Source organism: Dromiciops gliroides, chromosome 5 (genome assembly GCF_019393635.1).
Source record: "Dromiciops gliroides isolate mDroGli1 chromosome 5, mDroGli1.pri, whole genome shotgun sequence".
In the NCBI taxonomy this organism is placed as follows: domain Eukaryota; kingdom Metazoa; phylum Chordata; class Mammalia; order Microbiotheria; family Microbiotheriidae; genus Dromiciops; species Dromiciops gliroides.
Genome location: NC_057865.1, coordinates 280,854,333 through 280,877,229, shown reverse-complemented (window position 1 = coordinate 280,877,229; position 22,897 = coordinate 280,854,333). Strand labels below are relative to the sequence as shown.

General features: G+C 44.9%; 2 protein-coding genes across 2 annotated transcripts in view; one reads left to right on the top strand and one right to left on the bottom strand.

Moving 5' to 3' along the window:
* Window positions 1-470: 470 nt before the first annotated feature.
* HSP90B1 (heat shock protein 90 beta family member 1) lies at window positions 471-15,972 on the bottom strand. The gene is made up of 18 exons (XM_043966149.1): window positions 15,738-15,972; window positions 13,904-14,006; window positions 12,691-12,832; window positions 12,139-12,255; window positions 11,276-11,607; window positions 9,401-9,512; window positions 8,852-8,965; window positions 8,339-8,455; window positions 7,277-7,414; window positions 7,094-7,171; window positions 6,933-6,998; window positions 5,540-5,809; window positions 4,675-4,920; window positions 4,147-4,283; window positions 3,718-3,796; window positions 3,468-3,623; window positions 1,898-2,020; window positions 471-795 (listed from the first exon to the last, which is right to left on the bottom strand). Exons 1-18 carry the CDS (start codon window positions 15,784-15,786, stop codon window positions 766-768), a joined length of 2,409 nt encoding a protein of 802 aa, XP_043822084.1. The 5' UTR covers window positions 15,787-15,972; the 3' UTR covers window positions 471-765.
* A 406-nt stretch (window positions 15,973-16,378) lies between these two features.
* LOC122727629 (putative tetratricopeptide repeat protein 41) overlaps window positions 16,379-22,897 on the top strand; it is an 80,775-nt gene continuing 74,256 nt past the window's right edge. Inside the window, exon 1 of the mRNA XM_043965254.1 lies at window positions 16,379-16,462. The gene's annotated coding sequence lies outside the window, so the exon portion shown is untranslated. The remainder of the gene's footprint in view (window positions 16,463-22,897) is intronic.

Below are 22,897 nucleotides of genomic sequence, written 5' to 3'. Positions count from 1 at the left end.
ACCCCTGCTCCTTTGTCACGGCTCAGTTGGTTTCTTTCCACTCCTTCCAAATTGTTGCTTTTAGATTTTCTTAAGTTTTACATTGTAAACCTTTCAAAGGCAAAATGGTTAGGCCTTATTTAATCTTTTGAGGTCTCTGTACCCATCAGTGCCATATCCCTAGTATGTATGGACATCTAGTTAACTAAATATACTATTGCATAATATGCACTTGTATCAAGCTTTTCCTATATAAAGAAAATTCCCTGAAATTGTTCTGCCTTAGAAATCAAGGGGGTAGAGGGCAGCTAGGTGGCGCAGTGGATAGAGCACCGGCCCTGGAATCAGGAGTACCTGAGTTCAAATCTGGCCTCAGACACTTAACACTTACTAGCTAGCTGTGTGACCCTGGGCAAGTCACTTAACCCCAACTGCCTCACTAAAAAAAAAAAAAGAAAGAAATCAAGGGGGTAGATAATAAAAACACATGGTATTTGGGAATTTTTTTATTTTTTGTACACATGACAAGAATTTACACCAAATAGTTAAATAGTACAAATTTACATTCATGAGGAATGTTAAAAAAAAAATTCAACTAAAAAAAAAATCCCAAAAACAAAACCAAACAAAAACCTGCTTCTTCTTGTGACCCACAATCCTGACGTTTTTACAGTGAAGGGGGTAAAAAACAAAAACAAAAAAAAATATTCCAAGCCTCCCCAAACAGAACAATTTTAATTCACATTTTCTCTCTACACTGGACACAGTGGATTCCAATGGTGAGAGTTACAATTCATCTTTTCCACTTGGAGATTTCTGTAAAGACAAAACAGAACAGTCCATGTCATATTCAGATCAGCTAACTACATAAATGATAGCTTTCCTGTGTTTTATTGCAATAACATGAGATTTTATTGGCATTATATAAAAGAAAAAGTTGATGGGCAGCTAGGTGGCACAGTGGATAGAGCACAAGCTGTGTGACCCTGAGCAAGTCACTTGACCAAGACTTCCCCCTCCTCCCAGCAAAAAAAGAAAAAAGAAAAGAAAAAAGAGAGTTGGCAGCTCTGAAGCTACATTTTGCTGCTTTTGACAACAAAATGACAAATCCTCAGGTAGGGCCATAGCAATTACAACTAAATACGCTAAATCCAAGTTCTGTCCTCGAGCTCTCATTCTTACCAACAGCTGCCAGTTTGCTGCTTCTATTGAACCTGACCATCTCTCACACCTGCCTTCCTCCACCCACAGACACTACTGCCATCTCCCCACACCCCAACCCAAGCTGTCCATATCACTGCCCTTAAGCAAAGATCATTGGATCCCCCTCTCCCTCAAACTCTCCTGGCTCCCTATTGCCGCTAGGATAAAACAAAAACTCATTTTAGGGCTTTCTACAGTCCCCTTCCAGCCTGGCCCATACTCATCTCCCCAGCCCCCAATCCTCCCAACTGGTACTCTGGCTCAAGTGACCTTTTTGCCCTTGATCCTCCATTTCCTGCCTCAGTGCCCTTCAACAGAAGGCCTTTTCCTGTCTCACTTTCTGCAACAGAGATCTGATCACATCCCCTTCGATGCCCCAAACCCCCAGCTGCCTTCTACTCATTCTAGGGTCCAACAGAAATCTCTTCCCTCGGCTCCTTTCTGTCTCCAGTCCCATCTTAGCTTCCCCTCCTGCCTCTTCTTGGCACCCCTGGGCATCCTTCAGCCTCAGACCAAGGGTCACCTTCTTTATAAAGCTTCTCCCCAACTACACACCTCCCCCCACTCTTGTTCGGGTCTCCTGACGAGGGCAGGCCTCAGCCGGAGGCATCCCCTGATCCAGAAAGGGCCTGCTCTCAAGTCTAAACCCAATAGGCAGGGCCACAGCCTGAATCTAGAACAGGACCTAGCACTAGCACCAGTTCTCTGCACGTACTTTCTTTGTTTCTTCCTCTTCCTCTGCATCCATGTCAACTTCTTCGTCATCTTCTGGTTTGGAATCTTCTGATGTGTCTTCTGTTGTGTCATCGTCCTGCTCTTCTTCAGGCTCTTCTTCCACCTTGGGGATAAATTTTTATAAGCAACAGGTAACAATAACCACTCCAACCCCTCTCACCATGACCTTTCAGCTTCAGTGAGCTGGGCCTGGAGTCAGGAAGACCTGAATTCAAATCCAGCTTAAGACACTAGCTGTGTGACTCTGGGCAAGCGCTTAACCCACTTGCTTCAGTTTCCCCATCTGTAAAATGGGGATAATAGATAGTGCTCTCCTCCTAGGGTTGTTGGGAAGATCACATGAGATAATCATTGTAAAGCATGTAGCACAGTGCTTGGCATGCTAGAGGCACCATATAAATGTTATTTTACAGAATTCAGACAGCACATTTGGGCTACCAACAACAGCAGGAAGAGGAAGCACAAGAGCCAAGTACAGACCCACTCAGTTTCTGCCATGTACTAGGTACTAGCCACGTGGCCTGAACCTGACTTTTCCTCATCTGTAAAGTAGGGATAAGTTCAATCTGGGCACTCCTGAGCCCACTGGGCTGTTAGGACTCTTTTCTGAATATAGAATCAGTCGCCAGGGATCCTAGAGATAAACCAGAGGCACAATTCCCTTCCACAACCTCCCAGAAGGGTTCCCCCAATACCCCTTCCTTGAAGGTATCTAGTATGGAGCTCACTACCCCGAGTCAGACACGGGCAGCAGACACCAAGGGATGGGGTGGGGGGAGAATTCTGTAATGCTGAGATTAACCCGATCCCTCCATGTCTGCTCAACTGAGTTTGTCAACATCCCTTCCTAAATAGCACAGCATCCAGAACTCAACCCAGCACTGTCCAGATCAGGTGTTTTCAACCTAAGGCCAACGCCCCCAGAAAGGTAGGCAGAGCTCATCAGAGCAGAGCAGCCATGAGGCCATTCACAAGCTTGACTTCTAGAAAGGCCCAAGCTGACACAAGCACGAAATAGGAAAGCCTCAAGTATAAAGCAACAAAGACTGACACCCTGGAAATTAACAACCAAAAAAAGTCCTTGGTATCTCTGGCTCTAGAAAAATGGGAATCCACTCTAGTGAGTGGCAACGGTGGAGATCACCCCCGAGGGGGAAAAGCTGGCAGCCTTCACATCTTATCATTCCTGCCTCATCTAAGAGGGAACTTTGGCTTGGAACACACGCAGGATGATGTTGAATCTCCTGACCTGAAACGGCACCCAGCAAAATGATTTCTACGGGCTGAGAAACTGAAGGGTTACACAAACTCTAGGAAAGAAGACTAGGTAGGGTAGATGGATAGAGCACCGGCCCTGGAATCAGGAGTACCTGAGTTCAAATCTGGCCTCAGACACTTAACACTGAAAAAAGGCTAACCATCAGCTGTAATTTCCTTTCACTACCACACACATCTATTCTAACATCTGCATCAAGAAGTACCCCAAATCTCAGTGTGCTAAGGAAGGAGAGCTGGAATTCGGTTAACTTGGAAGAAGGGAAAGGACAGACCTTTGCGTCAGGGTCGATGTTCAGACTTAAACGAAGCATCCTTTCGATCCTGTCGCCGTATTCTTTGGTGTTTGGCAGAAGGTATCCTGACCTCAGTGTCGCTGTTTCAAACAGAACCACTGCGAGGTCTAAAACTGTTCTGTCATCTTCATCTTCCTGATTCAGAAAGAGACAAGATTTTGTCACCATTAACGAGGAAGCAAACGAGTGAAGTTGAAGACTGAGGAAGAGAAGGCGCCTGTTCACTTACTTTAACCCGTCGGAGCATGTCCTTGATCAGTGGATGTCTTGGATTGATTTCAAGCGTTTTCTTCTGGCTGGCATAGTAACTGTCAAAGATAAAGGGAAGAAATAGGAACACCTTCCCTCCCGCATCCACAGCCTTAAAACTCTTCATTTTTCTTTTTCTACTTCCCAGATAACAGGGAAATGTCACTTTCTTATTACTGCCTTGGTAAGGGCAAACAAGGACAAGATGAAAAGGTGAGAGGTCGTATAGAGTCACACCTGACTTGAGGGAGTCAGGAAGGAGAGGCGGCTGTGCCCAGTCTGACAATTAGATGCCCAGCCCAGCAGCAGTGGCCCATGTGCCTGCAGGTCTAGCTTGTGCACCCACCCAGCCAGCCGCCTAACACCAATCTTAAGAAGCCCCAGGGGCCTCTAAGGAGGCTGCACTTACTTTGCAGAAATGTCCATGCCAGTCTGATAAGCCTGGGCTTTCATGATCCTCTCCATGTTGCCAGACCAGCCGTACTGGCTGGCCACAAGAGCACAGGGAGATTCAGTCAGACGCTGGGAAATCACAGCCTTTTCAATCTTAAGGAAAGAGGTGCCAAATGTTAGAGTCTCAAAGATGACACTGTATTTACTGTATTGTTTATAATAAATAGTTGCTGAGGAGCAGCTGCCTATCCCAAGAGTTCCCTATACCAATGGAATCATAGGTCCAGCAAATGAGCAAGGTATCAAGGATGGACAATTCCTGCATGAAGAAAGAGGACCAAGTAACTGTGGGAAATGCCACACACAGGGAAAACATTTTAGGAGGGAGAGGATAATTAAGGGCTTTGGAATTAAATTTGGAGGGGTGGGAGTTTAGGAAAGGCATGTAGTGAGGGATACCCAAGCCGAGATGAGGGAGTCCAGGTGCTGGGCTAGCTGGGGCAGGCGCACACCACAACCACCACAATGATTTTCCAGGGGCTACCTTGTCCTTAAGAGCTTTCTCCTTCATCCATTCAAGCAGGGGCTCAAACTCCTTCTCCACGGCAGCTCGGCTTTCCTTGGTTTTCTCGCTTTCATCAAACTTCACTCCCTCCTTGGCAACGTTCTGGAATCTCTTCCCATCAAACTCTGGGAGAGCCTGGATGCAGTACTCATCGACGGGCTCTGTCAGGTAGATCACCTCATAGCCCTTCTTCAGAAGCCTCTCAACAAAAGGGGAGGATTCGGCCTGCAAAGCCAACAGACTTCACAGTAAGACATCTCTCTGATATTCCTTCAAAGCAGTTCCCCCAAATTTTGGTCTCCAGACCCCTTTACACTCAAAGATAATCGAGGGCCTCAAGAGCTTTTGCTTATGTCGATTTTTAATCAATTAAAAATTATGTCAGATTTTAAATGAATAAATTTTGAAACATTTAATTCATTAAAAATGATAAATGTTATTACATGTTAACATAAATATCATTATGGGGAAAACCACTAGATTTTCCAAAATAAAACTGAACAAAAATAAAAAAATGTCATTTTTATATATTTTTGTATACTGTTATTATCTGGTTTGATAGAAGATAGCTGGATTCTCATCTAAATTTGTATTTTCAATCTGCAGTGATTCTTTTGCATTTAAGTATATGAAGACAATCTGACCTCACAGCCATGTAGTTGGAAAAGGGAGAGGCACTAACAAGCCAATGCCATCTTAGTATAGTGAAAATGGCTTTGACTTAGAGGCCCTCTAAGAGTCCAGCTTGAGAAGTGTTGCTTCAGAATATAAATTGTACTGTTACCCAATAATCACACAGCTACATCATCTATCATGAGTCTGAATTCTTCAGCCACATTCTTACCTCCTTCCTGCTAGACCCTGCCATGAAGTAGATTTTATCCTGTTTCTCTTTCATTCTTTCCACATACTGGTCTAGACTGGTAAGGTCACTTTCATGATGGGAAGACTGAAACCTAAGCAGTTTAGCAAGGCGAGTACGATTGGAATGGTCTTCAATCACCCCAAGTTTGATGTTAGTGCCAAATTCTTTCCAAAAAGTTTTGTTGTATTTTTCTTCAGTAATCTTCTTGATCATATCAAGGGTTTTACGGACCAGTTTCTTCCTAATAACCTAGAAAATTCAAGGGTTAAGAGACAGGTTAGCAGAGATAAGACTTTCACTTAAATAAGATTCCAGGCAAGACATGTGATTCAACTTATAGTTAACAAGGTATTCTTTACAAGGAATAGGTTACAAGGTAGTATTTACCTTTAGCTATTGATACACAGTCTGTGGGTCTGGGACCCCCATGGGACCCCTTTTCTCAGACTCTCATGTTTTTAAATGCTTAGAATACATAGGACCACAAAGGAAAACAGAAGACACTGAAATTGTTAGGCATACCCCTACCCCCAAATTCACAGACCTCTGGTTAAGGACCCTCTCCTGCAGGAGGGCCCCAGGACACACACAGGAAGATGGCCACCTTAAACTGAGCGGGGCCCCAGCAGGGACAGGAACTTCCTCCTCCTCTGCTGCCACAGCTTAGGGTTTCCTTCTTTGTCTTTCTGCTACCTGCCCACCCCAGAAAGGCTGAAGTCTAATTCTCTGGAACGGAGGTAAGACCCTTCATTATCATTCACTTTCCCTGCAAGACTTAGGTTTAAGAAGCCCACCCTGCTCTTTATGATTCCTTGGCTCAGAAACATTATGGACTAAAGGGGGTCTTTGTGGGCAGTCTAGACACCTAGGTTTCAGTGTTGTAGCTTTTGTGCTTAGAGAACTCAGGTCCCAAACAATGGAGAGATGTTACTTGCCCAGGGATTCCTGTCGTTCCTGACAGTTGTGGTGCATTATCTGAAAGCCCACAAGTGGTTCTACTTTGACTGCCACTCCTCACACACGTGCTCTTTTCCTGACCACAGGAGACCCTTTCAAGGTTTCTCCAGGAATTCTTTATGGTTCTAAAATAAGATCCTCTTAAAAAATCCAAGTGGAAATTGATCCAATTAGTAAAAATAAAATTGAAAACCCACCCAAGACTTTTACCTTATTCAAACTTACTTGGAAAACCATGGGGAAAGGTATCAGTCTTAAGCACATTACTTTAAGACATAATGAGTTCTCAAGAACCAAGGAAAGCCTCAGATTTGAAAACTCAGTTCCAGGCTTCACCGGTGGACACATGGCAAATCAGTGAGATTTTTATGATGCATGGCTGGACAGATGGCTCAGTAAAGCTTCAAAAGCTCACCTTAAGCAATTTGTGTTGTTGAAGAGTTTCTCGGGACACATTCAGAGGAAGGTCATCAGAATCCACCTAAGTAAGAAAGTTAATCAGTGATCAAGCTATACACATACCACCAACTAAAAGCATCATCAGGACACCAAAGAAAGGAATCTTAATATACTTACAACACCCTTAATAAAATTAAGGTACTTCGGCATCATATCATGGAAATCATCTGTGATGAATACTCTGCGTACATATAGCTATAAGAGAGCCAAAACAAAATTATAATTGGAAAATTACATGTCATACAGAATTTTAAACTTGAAGACAACATACTGAAACAAAATTAAAAACAAAGCCCAAACCTTAATGTAGTCACTCTTCTTTGACCCGTACTCATCAAATAAGCCACGTGGAGCAGAAGTGGGAACAAACAGGATTGACTTGAACGTCACTTCTCCTTCCGCAGTGAAGTGGATAAAAGTCATGGGATCATCACTCTCCTGTGAAGAGAGGCTACTTTACTATTTCAACACATCCAAGGAAACAATATGAAAGCTCAAACTTTTCCCACAAAGAATAGGCATTCAAATCAGGGCTCATCCACCACGGGCGAGCAAGCCGCTGAGAGGCCAAGTCTCGTTTCTGAGTTCAGGACTAAAAACAAACAGTAAATGCTTTTGTAAATGGCCTTCAGTACTTTGTTACATAGCTCATTATACTGTTAAAACTGTTACCTCTTCTCGTAACAGGGGAAGTACATAGATAAGTTCCAGCTAGGTAGGACAGAAGAGAAGATGTGAAGGAATAACCACAGCCCCTTCCTTTGCAGGAGGCAAAAGGAGCATGGATACCCGTGAAGGAATGAAAAGATAAAGGCTGCCTCTCCAGGTTGGAAGGATGAAGTCAAGGGAAAGGATGGAGGAGCAGGAGGCTGACCAGGGAGAAGAGCAAACTTTTAGAAGACCATCAAAACAGGGCAGGGAGGAGATGAAAATGAGACCAAGCAGGAATTTTTAAAAACCTGTGTTTTTAATGAACACAAAGATCTTTCTCCTTAATTTAGAATTTATTTTGGTTAAATGGCTGAACAAGACCTAACATTATTTAGGATTAATAGGACAAAAATGGAAAGATGAGTTATAAGATTACATGGAAAGTATTTTAAGTACAAACCCTATGAGAATAATGGAAATGATTAATACAAAATGATTCAAGTCAAGTTAGAAATAGATCAATGAGAAATTCAAGTGTTTTTTAGGAGAGATTAACAGATGAAACTCATTACACAGCACAGACAGATGGTCCAGAAAAATAAAGCCCATTTCCCAGAGCTAATTACACTCAGTAACAATTTCAGTGTTATGATACACCCAATGACCCTTTCTTTGTCCTACAATCCAACCTGTATCTTTATACCAGCTCACCTTTGAAAATGATTTGTAGAATGCTTTGTATTCATCTTCTTCTACTTCTTTTGATGGTCTCTGCCATATCGGTTTGATGTCATTCATTAGCTCCCAATCCCAAACAGTTTTTTCAACCTAAATTTGTAGACATGATTGTTAGAAATACTTCCTCATGTCCTTACACACATACATTAAGGAGCTATGTAAGCCCAGGTTATTTCATATAAGCTTTCCCAACCCGTTTCTTCACCTTAAAATGGAGAGATCACTTGCACATATACCTACTTCCCAGGGTTGTCTATAAAAGCTTTCCTTATAACTCACAAGTGGTTGGGCTAATGACAACTGTTTTAACAATGGCCATACAGAACTTCCTTCAAGCTTGAATATGATACAACTCTACCACCTGAATGACCCTGAGAAAGTCAGGTGAGAAGCACCACCTGGGTCTCCAGTGCTCCCTGCAGAGCAGGAAGATGACACTGGGCCTAGAAGAACTTCTGGAACCTCAGTCTAAAAGGGCAGACTTGCCTTTTTAGTCTTGGGTTTCTTCTCCTCCTCATCTTCCACTGCAGCTTCATCATCTACTTCTTCTTTTTCCTTAGCCGCCTCTTCGTCTTCAATGGGCTCTTCTACTGTTTCGGTCTGAAAAGACCCAAAGGCAGAGCTCAAGCAGGGTTTTCTAAACCATGTCCTTGTGGGACCCTCATCTGAAGACTGGTTTTGGTTCTCTGACAACGTTCATTCCATGGCCAAGCTCAGTACAAGTCACTCCATAACACTAAAAAGAGACTGCTCCTGCTCTGACACCCTTTGCTCTTTCCAGGCCGAAGCAGTTAAGCTTCACAGACCAATTGTTATATTATATAGTATATCGTGTTATATTAATTACATTATATTTAAATTTTAAAATACATTTGCAGTCAGAAGCAGGAATCAAGTCTAGGCTCACTTATCTGTGAAGACTTAGAAAGGCAAAAATGGTGACTCCTTTCCCACAGAGCAGAGCACAGTACACTGGATGGAGGGTATTGGGAGGGGAGGTTTGTTGCATGAATTCCATAGCAAAAGTAGATTTACCTTGCTGCTCCACAGGTATATAGGGAAGTTAATAAACTGTGAATATTTCTTGACAAGGTTTTTAATGGTATCCAGTTCAAGATAATCAGATGCCTCTTCCTTTAAAGCCAGACTTCAAAGAAGAAAGAAAAAAAAGGTTCATTTAGAAAAAAGATAAAATCAGTAGAAACGGTTGATTTAGTTGTACTTTTTACTCTTCACTTTTCCCAAGGAGCATGGCAATGAAAATACCTTGCCAAATCTCTCTAAATTCAAGAAGCTCTTGGTGTGCTGATTCTGGGTACAAAGGAAGTGAGATGGAGTGGGGAGATAAGGGAAAAACCATTCCCCAAACAGGTTCTAAATTTCATGACTATGCTGGTCCCTTGGGAGTTTTAGGGAAGCCTTTTGCTTCCCTAAAGGATGAAGACCTTTGCTTAAACTGCAAAGTCTTCTAAAGACAGGATAGTTTCCAGGTGTAATTAATGAAATCACTGGCCTTCGGCTTTTAGTAGCAAGGGTTACCATTTAAGAATAGTAGTGGTGCCTCCCCTGCTCCCTAACATAGCCTAAGAGGTAGTATCATTGTTACAGGGTTAGAGACAAAGTGGTTTCCCCTCCAAAAAAAAAAAAAGGCAACAAGAGATTCCCCATTTGTCATGTACACAGATTAACCCAAGTTGTTACTTTCTTTTTGCCAAGGACTGTATGTAAACTGAGGGGTTCCAAGTGTTATGAAAAATAAAAGCTGGAAACTAAGGACCCCCAAATTACCCAGGTTTAAGAAAAAAAAAAGGCAGTCACTTCTTTGCTCAAATACAGCGTTCTTATTTGCTTGGCCAACAGGCATCAAGAGACTGCCGTGTGCTAGGCACTTGGAGTAGACAAGAGAATGAAAATGTTCCCTGCTCTCCAGGGGCTTTGGTTCCATGAGGGAAAAGTAACACGTACACATGCCCAGATGTAGAGAACAAAAGCCAGGGGAGTTACTTTGGGAAGGGAGCTCTGAGAAGCGAGAACAGCTCACAGACAAAGCCATGCTGAGCTGAGCTTCTTCCAACTGTTTTTCTTGTTGGAGAATAACCAAGTCTTTAACTGAAAAGTCCACCAACTACCAACATGTGATCACCTAGAGAGGGGTCAGATTTTTTTTTTTGCAGTAAAGGGCCAGGTATGTATAGAAATCACACCATCATGTGTTTGTTTCAACTTTTCAAACCCTGTATTAACAGTTGTTAAAGCCTGACACAACCAGGCCCCAATCCACGCTGGCTGGACATCCCTCCCCGCTGCAGCCCTTTGGCCAGCTGCACCTGCACCATGACCACTTGCTATTTCGATTTTAGTTTTGTCCCACCAGCCTGGGATGCTCAAATTCTTTTGCTCCCATTAGATGCAGCTCAAGAATCATCCTTTGCACAAAGCTGTTCTTGATTTCCCCCAACTGTCAGAGCTCTTCTTCCCAAATCACCTTGTATTTAATGACTATGTACGTTTCTATGTATGCAGTAGATGGTCTACGTGTACCTGTCTCCCTGTCAAAACACAAGTTTATGTGAGTAGGAATTGTTTCATTCCTTACACCTGGATCTCCAACATCCAGCACAATGCACCTAACACTTCACAAATGCTTGTTGCCAAACAATAAAAATGACCGAAGCCATTAAGCCTAGTGACGGGTGATTGAAGATTATTATCAAACCTGACAGATGAAGACATAGCCTCATCTTTTAAAAGCATAATAATAAAGCAGCCCACATCAATGCTGCATTCTTAAGCTTATGAAGCACTACCATGAGAACCCCACAAGGTAGAAAGGTAAGTCCCTAACGCCCAAACACCAGAAGTGCAGACAATTATGAGCAAATACAGCACAATAGGAAATGTGACACTTACGTTATGGTGGTGCCTCTTCCCAGAGTGTCTCCTCTTGGGTCAGCGATGACAGAAAATTCATTGGAATCAGATTCCCAGATGTGCTGGGAATCATTATTATGTTTCGACGTAACAATGACCCTATCTGCTACAAGGAAGGCAGAATAGAAACCTACACCAAACTGGCCAATCAACTCTGAAGTTGACTGACCATCCCTCTGTGCCTCAGTCATTTTGTTTAAGAATTCACTTGTGCCAGACTTCGCTATGGTACCAAGGTTTTTAACTAATTCTTCCCTGGTCATGCCAACACCAGTGTCTGTAACATGCAGCAGGTTCTTCTCCTTATCACACTACAATCAAAAGAAGGACAAGATGTTGAAACCTGTAAGATGCTGAACACCAAAGCAAATTGTACAACCTAAGCCTGGGCTAGTACTTCCTACCAGGGCCAGCTGAAATGAAGATTCAAGGACCAAGGATCAAAACGTGTTGCTATATTAGAAAACAATCAGTAAAAAAGATTTTGAAGTGGGCAAGTGCTTTCCCTTTTAAAAAACTGAAGTATACTAACATTTGATATACTCCGTATAGTACTAATATATTTAGCATTAACTTTAATTTATGATGACTCAGGTTTTTATTGTACTCCAAGGTCACTATCTATTAACGTTCATATTAACTACCACAGGATATACATATAGGTACATACACACCCATTATGTTCTCCCTCCCTAAGTGATGGCAACATGGGGAAAAACAAAGTATACTGGGAGGGAAGGAGAGAATCAGCAACATTAATAATGATTCTCCAAGTACTGACTGATCTCATTTCTAGAAATCTTTTCATTTTAAGCGTTCACTGGTCTTACGATTGAGCTTACCTTAATTTTGACGGTTAGTTCTTCATTTCCAGAAAGAGCATTTTCATCAGTCAGTGAAATTAGCCTTATTTTATCTAAGGCATCAGAAGCATTTGAAATCAGTTCTCTCAGGAAAATCTACAATAATTGGAAAGAGAGGGCCCAGATAAAATACGCCTTTAAAAATCCGACTTAAGACCCACTTCACTTCTGTCCAAGGATCCTAAAGAGCTATTCAAGTCTTGTATCTAACTACTCTTATTGAGATTTCCTCTGGTAAACCTTTGTTCTCTTAATACTTGACTTGAGAAACCATAGTCCACTTATCTGGTATCTACCTTTTTTCTGTGATAGGGTAAGTTTAAACACGATTGATCTTAACCAGATTCCCAATCACTAGTTCAAGGTAACAAAATGATACACAGTTGGGAAAGGGTAGGAGGGTTAGCACTGTTTTTAAATGATTTTTACTACCTTTCTGTACTGTGGAGATGGGGGAGGGGAGAGGGAGAAGCCCAGAAGAGATCTTGTACCATGAGCTTCATATTAAGGGGTGATCCGTACAATTCTTACCTCCTTATTTTTGTACAAAGAATTGATGATAAGTTTCATCATTCTGTTCACTTCTGCTTGGAAAGCAAATTTCTCAGATTTTTCTCTAAGTTCCTTTATTTGGGATGCATTCAATCCATCTAATTGAATAGCTTCTTCTTCTCTATGGACAGAGAAAAAGAAAATGTTACGATACAGTAAAATAAGTGTGAGCAAAGTAGTACAAGAACCACAGTGTTTAATATGATGGTGGGAACACAGCCAGTGTTTGTAAGCTGATGACCCTTTTCCTTCACCCATAAATAAGGCTAAAATCGAAGTCCTTTAAACAAACATTGCTTTCTCTCTACTATTATGTTGTATCTATAATGCACACTAATAAACAGTTTGTGTAACTAACCTCAGCTTTAGAAACAAGCCACCTACACAACTTTTCCCCTTTCCTGTAATCTGCTCATCTGCACACTTTCCTCAGTTTGGTTCCTAAACTAACACTACACTATTTGACTGTTAACAGTGCTCTTGTAGTATCCTTTGGCTGTTCAGTTTCCTCAATGCTAGAATCTTGTCTGTGTTGTATTAGAAAGCATACATAAATATGTGGGTCTGAGGGTGGAAATGTACTCCTAGGTTCTACCTATTTCCACCCTGTGCTTTCTAATAAAAAGACCATGTATGTCATCATTACATATCCACACCCAACACACAAGAAAAAACCAATGACCACTTCTCTGATTTAATTTATCCCTGACATTTACTTTTTTTGTTTGTTTTGGTTTTTAGTGAGGCAACTGGGGTTAAGTGACTTGCCCAGGGTCACACAGCTAGTGAGTGTTAAGTGTCTGAGGCCGGATTTGAACTCAGGTACTCCTGACTCCAGGGCCAGTGCTCTATCCTCTGCACCACCTAGCTGCCCCTGACATTTACTTTTGATATCCAGGGGTCAGTTTTACTTGGATGAACTCTGTTCTAATGTCTCACAAACCTGTTGCCCATCTTGATCTTCAGTTCTATCAGAGCAGCTAAAAGGAAGCTAAGAGGTAAATTCTTAACACGTGAAAATAAAATTAAACCTGTCTTGCTTGTGCCTTTGGGGGGGACCAGAATCATTTGAATTTCGTTCAGCTATCTGACAGCAGATTTCAGATCCCTTTTCCTTTTTGAGACCAGAGAGCACCACCACCATCTGGGCCTGTGCAGTAACTCATTATGACAGTTTCAGATCAGCACCAACCTCTGGACCACTTCATCATCTGTGCGAGAGCCTTCTCTGCTTTTACCAAGATCCTCTTCCACTGTAGCTTCCACATCCAGCTGGTCGTCTGCTTTAACTGATCCTAAGGGAAAACAACATTCCTGGGTGAGACAACTGTCTTCCCAGTCATATGGAGCACACGAGCCAACAGGGGGCCAAGGGTAGTGTGGGAAGGGAAGGGGTGGGGCCCCGAAGCCTCGTGAACATGGGCTGAACCCCAAAGTCAGCTTCTGGTTCAAGGGTTGGGGCTAAATAAAAGGATGACCAGCTCCTCTGCCTCAGCCCTTTTCCCCAGAGAGAGATTCGTTAATTCTCTACTTGGAAAGCAATGGGTTCAAGTGCCAGCCAGAATCCTTGGTATCTGTGGCCACGACCATACCCTGGCCCTTCTCTGAGCTACTCCTCAGTCTCTAAACTGGGCAGTCCCGCTGGCAGCTCACCCCTCAGAGTTGGTGAGACCCAAAAGGACAGCGCAGATACAAGCCCCTTGGCAAGCCTCACAAGGCTAGGTAGCTTGACCGGTCACTTCATGGCCCTAACTGTGAGCATCTCCTATCAATGGGGAGGAACGGCCCTTCTGAGAGGCCAAGCAGAGGAACCCAATAAAAGTCCTCAAGGGCCAGACAGCCCAACTGAGGACCCAGGGAGGCAAAGGGACTGGGCTGAAGATCACCCAGGGAGGAGGACTTTGAGAGGACCGCAGGCAGATAGCCCAACCTCCTCATTTTAGAGATGCCGAGATTGAATTCCGCTCCTCTGCCTCCAAAGCCAGCCTTCTTTCCTCTGTACCTTGTTTAGAGCCAAGACTAGAACCCAGCTCTGCCTTCTGCCCTGTCTGTGCGACAGGAGACCCTGAGGGCAGGGATGCTTTCACCAGGACCTCAACCTCACTCCCTCTCAGGATGCACAAGACATCCATCCACCCACCTCCTGACTGTGGGCATCATTCTCTCTCATCCCATGCCTGCAGGACTCCCCCTCCTTGTCTCCTTGAGGTCCCACTTAGAATCCCACCCCCACCCCCTTAACTCCAGTAGCTCCCTTCTATCTAGTGACCAGATTCTAACGATAGGGTCATATGATGTTAGGCTGTGAATACAAATAGCAACATTAGACTGGGGTCCTGTCCATATATCACACGGTATGTGTGTGGGGGGGGGCTTCTTGAAAGCCAGTACCCTTTTTCCTCCCCTCCTTGGTACTTTAGGGCGGTGCCTGGCACGTAGTAGGTGCTTCCCAAACGCTAGCTGACCAAGTAGAGACAAGAAGGGTTCCTGATCGGGGTAGGGATTTTTTTTTTGGGGGGAGGGGGGAACAGAAGCCACTCCGGCACACAGTAGGCCCGTTAAGCGCTCGCGGGCGGCCGCGTCCACAACCTGGTGGCCCGGTCCTCTTTTCTTTGGTGAAAAAAGCCGGGGGGGCTTGGCCCCCCGGGAGGCTATTTAATAAGCACGCTAACTGACCGCGCCGCCTTTACAAAAAGTGAGTCGGCGCTGGGGGCCGGGGGAGGAGAGGGACAAGAGGCGGCCGGGACCGACCCGCTGCCCTCCGGCCGCCTCTGTCCACGTGGTCGTGCCCGTTTTACGGACGGGGAAACCGAGGCCCTCCGCACGGCCATGCCCATCTCAGCGGCGGGGAATCGAAGACAAGGCCTTTGGAGGGCGCAGGCGGCTGAGCTCGGGCGGACAAAGCGCCCCGGGCGCGGGCCCCGGGGGACGCGCTGGGATGGGGTGGGTGTCGCGGGGCCGCGGCGCGGGCCGCGGAACCTTCCAGAAGGCCGGGCCCCCTCCTCCTCCTCCTCGTCCTCACTCACCGCAGGCCAGCAGCAGGACGCAGAGGCCCAGCAGCCACAGGGCCTTCATCGCGGCGGCTGCGCGCGGTCAACTCCGGCACGGCGCGTCAGGCTCCTGCTCACGGCCTCGTCCTCCGTCCGCCTCCCCCGGCGGGGCTCCGCTCCTCACACACCGAGCTGCTACGGCTGCGGCGGCGGCGGCGGCGGAACAGAGGGCAGCGACAGCGACGCGATCCGCCCACCACCCCCCTAGCCCGGCCGCTCTCTTTTCTCCCCCCACTCCCTGCGGGCGGGGGACGGGAAACACGAACCGACCAATAACGTCGCACCACGCACACCGCGTGGCCAATGGGAAGCAGCGGTGGGGGGAGGAGGCGGCGGTCCGCCAATGACAGCCCTCCAGGTGAGGGGCCCGAGGACAGAAGCGTGGCTCCGGCTGATTGGCCCACGCGAGCTACGTCTCACCCGGCCAATCACCAGCCTCCGCGGGCCCCTAGCTTGGGCGGCTCCGACATCGGAGGGAGGTCGACCAATGAGCACCAGCTTAGGCACTCCTTCTCCCCCCCCCCACCCCCCCACCCCCGCTTAGGGTGAAGTCGTGCTCCGGAAGCACTTCTGGATCCTTCCTCGACAGCGTTTACTCCGTTACTAGGGGAAACGGTGTCCATGGCAACACGTTCTTCGCTTTTCCTCCCCCGAAGAATACGTTGAGAGTCGTATAAGGCTCCTAGTTCGGCAAGTCCCAAGTAAGCCCTCCCCCAGTTGCCGCAGGCTACTCGGGCGGGTGGCTTCTCGGGAAACAGGAATTTCAGGAGTTTTGGGGCATCTTGTGCCCCAAAGAGACTGAGGAGGAGAGGTGGGGGCGGGGCGAGGCCGGGCACCCCGCGAGAAACTACATATCCCAGCATGCAATGTCCCCAGAACTACAACTAGGTGCATGCCGGGAAAGCGCTTGGGCTTGCCTCCTGGGCCAGCCATGTGCGTACTTTTAACTTGTCGTAGTCTTGCTGGCGGTCTGGATCCCCCAGTCTCTCTAAGTCTGTTCCCGCCCCCCCCCCCCACCGCCCCTTTCCCCAATCAATGGCCCTCGGGAGCCTGGATTGGAGGAGGGGCGAAGAAATATGAAGTTTGCAGTAACCTCCCTCCTGTTACCCCCAGCCTGAACCTTAGTCATAGATAGGAAGCTGGGAGGGACCTCTCAGGCCGTTTACTCTCACCTCCCCATTTGACAAATGAGGAAACTGAGGCCTAGAAAGGGTAGATGACATAGGAGCATAGATCCAGGGCTGGAAGAAACCCCAGAAGTCATCTAATCAGGTGCCCCTGATTTGACAGCCAGAGGAAACTGAGGCCCAGAGAGGATAAATGACCTATTAGGAGATGTAATCGATCCAGGGCTGGAGGGGACCTCAGAGGTCATCTAATCTAGCACCAGTCATTTGACAGCTAGAGGAAACTGAGGCCCAGAGCCGTTCAGCGGCAGAGCTCCTTTAAAGGGGGCGCCGCTGGGTAACCTCCATCTCATTTCCTCCCACAGCATGTAGGGAGCCCCTGCTGTCCAAGCTGCTTCATGTCCCCTGGCCGGAAGCCTGTGACACCCTCCCAGGTTCGCTTTGAAGGAGAGGGCTTGTGACCTTCCCTCCCATCTCAGGGAAATTCTGTGCTTGTGAGCCGTCCCGGGCTCATCACCTCAGGTACAAAGGCCTTACCTGGAAAGCAGCCATCCCCTGGGTAAATAAGTTTGGATTGAACCCTCTGGGGAGCCTGAAGCCCCAGTGTTCTGCAGATGGTCCGATTTGTCCCTCCCTCCTGGGCATGGTTATGGGGTATGGAAGTGGGAATGACCGAGGGGAGGGGGCTTCCCAGCAGTCAGACCCGCGGACAGTGTGAGCAGAACTGTCCAAGTTAGATGACACAAAAAGAGGAAAACGAGTCTCGAATGAGTGGTCAAAGGAAGCACCTGCAGAACATTTGAAAGCAAAACTGACTGCAAATGAGGTAGTATTAACTGTTCTGTATCTGGTAAGTGAAACACTCGGAGAGTTTTCAGTGAGACCAAAAATACCGGGGCTGCTTATTTGCTACAAAAGTGCCTTTCCTGGATAGGAACCTAAGTGAGGGGAAAAGATCTTTGGTTTCTCCTTGGAAGCATTTTATACATTCCTAGTCTTAGGTAACAAATCAGATGATCAATCAATATTTATAATCACCTACTATGTGTCGAGCGCTGTGCTAAATTCCCAGAGATACAAGGAGAGGCAAAAGATAATCCCTGCCCTCAAGAAGTTTGCTATCTAATCTACAAACAAATTATACAAAGCAAGCTATATACAGGATAAATAGGACACGATGGAGCTTTATCTAGATTTAAAATATATTTATTTTCCACATATTATATATTACCCACATACATATTTCTGGGACCTCCCCCACCTCGTTTTTCTTTTTTTTATCAACACCTTCGTTTTATTTTTGCAAGCTATCACCTATGTGGATCCTTGGAGGCCAACAAGCTTTTCAGTGTTTGTCTTACAAGTCATAATCTTTGACACTTCCCTTATTAGAATGCCAGTTAGCTCACCTGCTTGCGGTTCCTCCTGTTTGCTTAGTGCCATAAACTGTTTTTACATCTGCCTGGATTAGCTGTATTTGTTATTAGTGGGCAAACCTACTTTAAAAAGTCACAAGCCCTTTTAAAGCCTCTATGCTTCTCCCTTTGCTGGTTACATTTTTTAAAAGTTTTATTCATATCTTTTATGTTCCAATCATTTCTGAATATTCCCTTTCTCTCTCCACCCAGCTAGCCTTCCTCTCCCTTATAACAAGATTCAAAAACAAGAAAACAGTCCAGCAAGATTAACCAACACATAGACTATATCTGAGGGCATATGCAAAAGGAGGGTTACATTTTAATCATTTTGATCTGGTTCATATGGAATGCAAACAATGGCTTAGTAGCTTTTCTTAGAGAGGACTGTTAAATAAACAAGTGGATATTAGGAATGAATTTTTAAAAAACAACCAGCAGAGCAGAAACTAATACTTTATGGCAAGTCTACCAAAGATGATGTTGAGTTATATTCTGTGCCTAGTCCAGTTTACAGGCTTCAGCATGCATAAAAATGCATGTGTATCACTTGGTAACAATCATCAAATTTCCTCTTGGATGGAGCTCAGAAGGGAGAGATCAGTGTATTTTTTGAAGTTTTGAGGGCTTAAATTAGGGCCTTATGACATAAGGAGATGGAGGAAGAAGAGAATGTCTTTTATTCCTAGAATCTATCCTTGGGGGTGAACTCCCTTGAGCTGTTAAATTTCACAATCTTTTCTCATTTTCAAAAACTACACGTTCTTTGAAAGGCCTCCCTCTCTTCCCCTCCCCCCATTTTTTTCTGTGTATTTTCTCTCTCTCTACCCAGCCACTAGCATCATCGAGCTAAATGGGGTTAGAAGGTGGAGCGTGGAGATAAGATCAGTATTTCCTTGGTCATCTTTTCTAGACAGATAAGTTTGTCTACAGTACACCGATGCAACATTTCTGTTCCAGACTCTCATTGAGACAGCCAGTGTATGATGACTTTTGGTAGGAGTTAGAAGACTAAGTGGCTAAGGGGGAGCTGAAAGTGAAATAAATAAAGAAATCCTTGGCTTGCCCTACTTCTGAAAGAGTGTGGACCTTTTTTTTAGGGTATGAAATAGGGTCTTCTCCAAAAAAAAAGAAGAAAAAAGAAATAGGGTCTTTACAGTTTCAATTCTTTTCCCTACAGACTTCTATATTCATTGTTAATACCATACAATGATGGTCGATAATTTATGATGATAACCTTAAGTCAAAATGGGATCCCGAAGTGCTTGCAGAATAATTAAGGATTAAATTGAGGTTCAGGATAATTTTAGTATTAGGTATATTCTTTTGTATTTAAATTTTTTTTTTAAATTAGCAGTTTGGGGGCAGCTAGGTGGCGCAGTGGATAGAGCACCGGCCCTGGATTCAGGAGGACTTGGGTTCAAATCTGGCCTCAGACCCTTGACACTTACTAGCTATGTGACCCTGGGCAAGTCACTTAACCCCAATTGCCTCCCCCCCTCAAAAAAAAATTAGCAGTTGGTGTATAGCATATTGATTCATTTGAAGTTGAGCCCACCTTTCAAATGAAATTCACCTAGCTGTTCCCACTGCTATTCTGGATACAGAGGTCTGCTTTAATTCAATGCTTATTTACTAATTATGAAAGACAGGAGGGACTTGTGATTTCCTTGGCATAGGGAGCTCTCTCTGCTAATGCAGGTCTGCATATTCTCTGCAATTTAAGAGTCTTAGGTGCCCCAGTGGTTCAGTGAGACCTATCACTTAACTAGTAGGTGTTAGTGGGAGGCATTTGGATCCTTGGTCTCCGCTTGCTCTCTCTCTGTCTCTCTGTCTCTCTCTGTCTCTCTCTGCCTCTCTCTGCCTCTGTCTCTGTCTCTCTGTCTCTCTCTCAATTATGCCCTACTGCCTCTCACTTTTAAACAGATAGCACTTTATTATTAGGCATCATCTTTGAGATCAGCAGTGCCAGGCTGGCTCGTTTGGTTGATTCTCTGAAGCCCAGTAGTAGGTTGTTAAGTTTAAACAGTAACATCTTGACAGCTGCAAATCCTTTCTGTGATGTTAAAGAAACCGTCTGACATAAATTGCAAATAATCTATCACTTAACCCCTCCACCATCCTCCTCACCCCCAAGTTACAGTCTTCAGTGCAAGGACTGAGGGTCAGTAAACAGGCACCCAGATTCCCAGCAAGTTGAGAGGAGTCAGAAAACAAGACTCACCCTGTGCCAGGCACCCAATGAGCTACAAAGAAAGGCAAAACCAGTCTCTGCCGTCCGGGAGCTCACCTCCTAGGGGGTACAATAGCATTTAAATAACCAGGTACATACAAGACATCTGTAGTTTGGATGGAAGGCAGGCTGAAAGGGGCATTGACAGCTGGGGGACTATTAAAGCGGGGGTGGGGTTTGAGCAGAGACTTGAAGGAATCCAAGGAAACTAAGCGAAGGGGAGGGGTCAGGGCATTCCAGAATGGGGGCCAGCCTGGGGAGTAGGCAGAGTCCTTGGCTTTCTGACCACCCTGCAGTTTTCTCGCTGGCTCCAGACACGGGCTCGTAGACTTCACCCATAGCCTGTCCCTTGGGCTTCTCTCGGCTTCCTTTCCTGTATCTCACAAGGTTCTGTGACCTCTCGTGTGGTCCTGGATGGAACAAACCACTTTCTGTAGTTTTCATTGGATATCTTAGTCATCCTTCAGTTTGGTGCAAACATCAGGGTTTTGCTGGAGTGGGCGGGGGAGAAGGGGGCCTTCTGAACAGGTGGACTTTTCCCCAGAGTCGTCTCTAATGCCGAGTTCTTGACAAAAGATAAAACTTCATGATATGCAGCTGGAAAAGGGACTTGAGCTATTCTGAAATAGGCCATTGTCTTCTGCTGGTTCTTTCCAGCCCTGGTAATTCAGACAGAGAAGGCAGAATGATCATGTGAACAATAAGAGAGTCCCCAGGCAGGGAGGTCCAGAAGTCTGTCTGTGGAGAGGTCTGATCGGCAGGTCACGTCCATGCCCCAGGTCGCTTCCAGAGAGAGGGGAGCAGGATTCTGTTTCGAGGTCCCAGTGACCTGGTTTCAGATGGTCAGGGTGTGTTTCCCTGTAATAGTATCTTTTATCTAAAACCAACCAACAGAAACACCCCACGGTCAACAAGAAACACTGTTCACATCTTTGTATTCGTTCTTATGGTGTGCTATGTTCACGTTCCTCTTTGCAAAAAAGCAGACCCCAGGGTGTGGCTTGAAAATTCTTATCAATGACGAAATCATTGAAATGTATCCTTCGGCTATTAAATGATTCCACACTTCACAGATTGTTATGAAAAGCAGGGTTATAAATATTATCCTAATAACATTTATGCAGTTAAGCACTTCACACATGTGATCTCATTTTATCCCTGGGATGTAGGTGCTGGTATTATCTTTATTTTACAGATGAAGAAACTGAGGTAGACAGATGCCCAAAGTTTATACAGCAGGGGAGTGTCTGAGATAGGATTTGAACTCAGGCCTTCCTGACTCCAGGCCCAGTTCTCCATCCACTGCCCCACCTACCTGCCTCTAAATATAGATATCATAACTGACCCATGCATATAAATGCATATATGTGTGCGTATGTATGTATATACATTTAAATTTATGTTTAAACTTTAATGTGTGTATGTATATATGTATGCATATATATTTACATTTATATTTAAACTTTAATGTGTGTATGTATATATGTCTATATATTTACATTTATATTTAAACTTTAATGTGTATATATGTATATTATATATATATATATATATATATTTACATTTATATTTAAACTTAAAAGTGTCTGGGGCAGCTGTGTGGTGAAGTGAATAGAGCAACGGGCCTAGAGTCAAGAAGGACCTGAGTTCAAATGTGACCTTGGACATTTACTAGCCATGTGACTCTGGGCAAGTCACTTCACCCTGTTTGCCTCCGTTTTCTCATCTATAAAATGAGTTGGAGAAGGAAATGGCCAACCACTCCAGTATCTCTGCCAAGAAAACCCCCAATGGGGTCACAGAGAGTTGGATACGACTGAAAAGATTGAACCAGTGTCCAGGGCGCTAGCACTAATAGCGATAAGGTGCTCATTGTGTCCGCTCTATTTAGCCCAAGCAAATCATGAGGTCCAGATCTCCTGGCCAGCAGAGGATGACCCTTTAGTCCTTCCAGTTTCAGGATGATTCTGTCTGTGGTTATTTTGTCCCTTGGAAAGCTACGGTTGTGGTGACCTAGCCTATTGAACAGCCAGATCTTGTCTCAGGAACTCTCGACCTTTCAAACTTAGGAAGTCGCGGGAAGTGCTGGAAATGTCCATTTTTAGACTCTTCCAGTGCTGGCGGAAGAAACGAGGACAGGGACACAGATTCATCTGGGCAAACACAGCTCCCTAGTACCTATTGCATGTGGCTGCTATTGTCACTGGGAAGAAGGGGGAATCCCCTCCCCCATCCCTTTGCTGGAAGTCCAAGAGAAAGGAAGCATGAGATGGATCTTAAGAGAAGCAGAGTAGTTTTGAGCCCCTTTGGGCTGCCCATGAAGGTGCTTAATAAAGGGTTGTTGTAATGGAATTGTAGTAT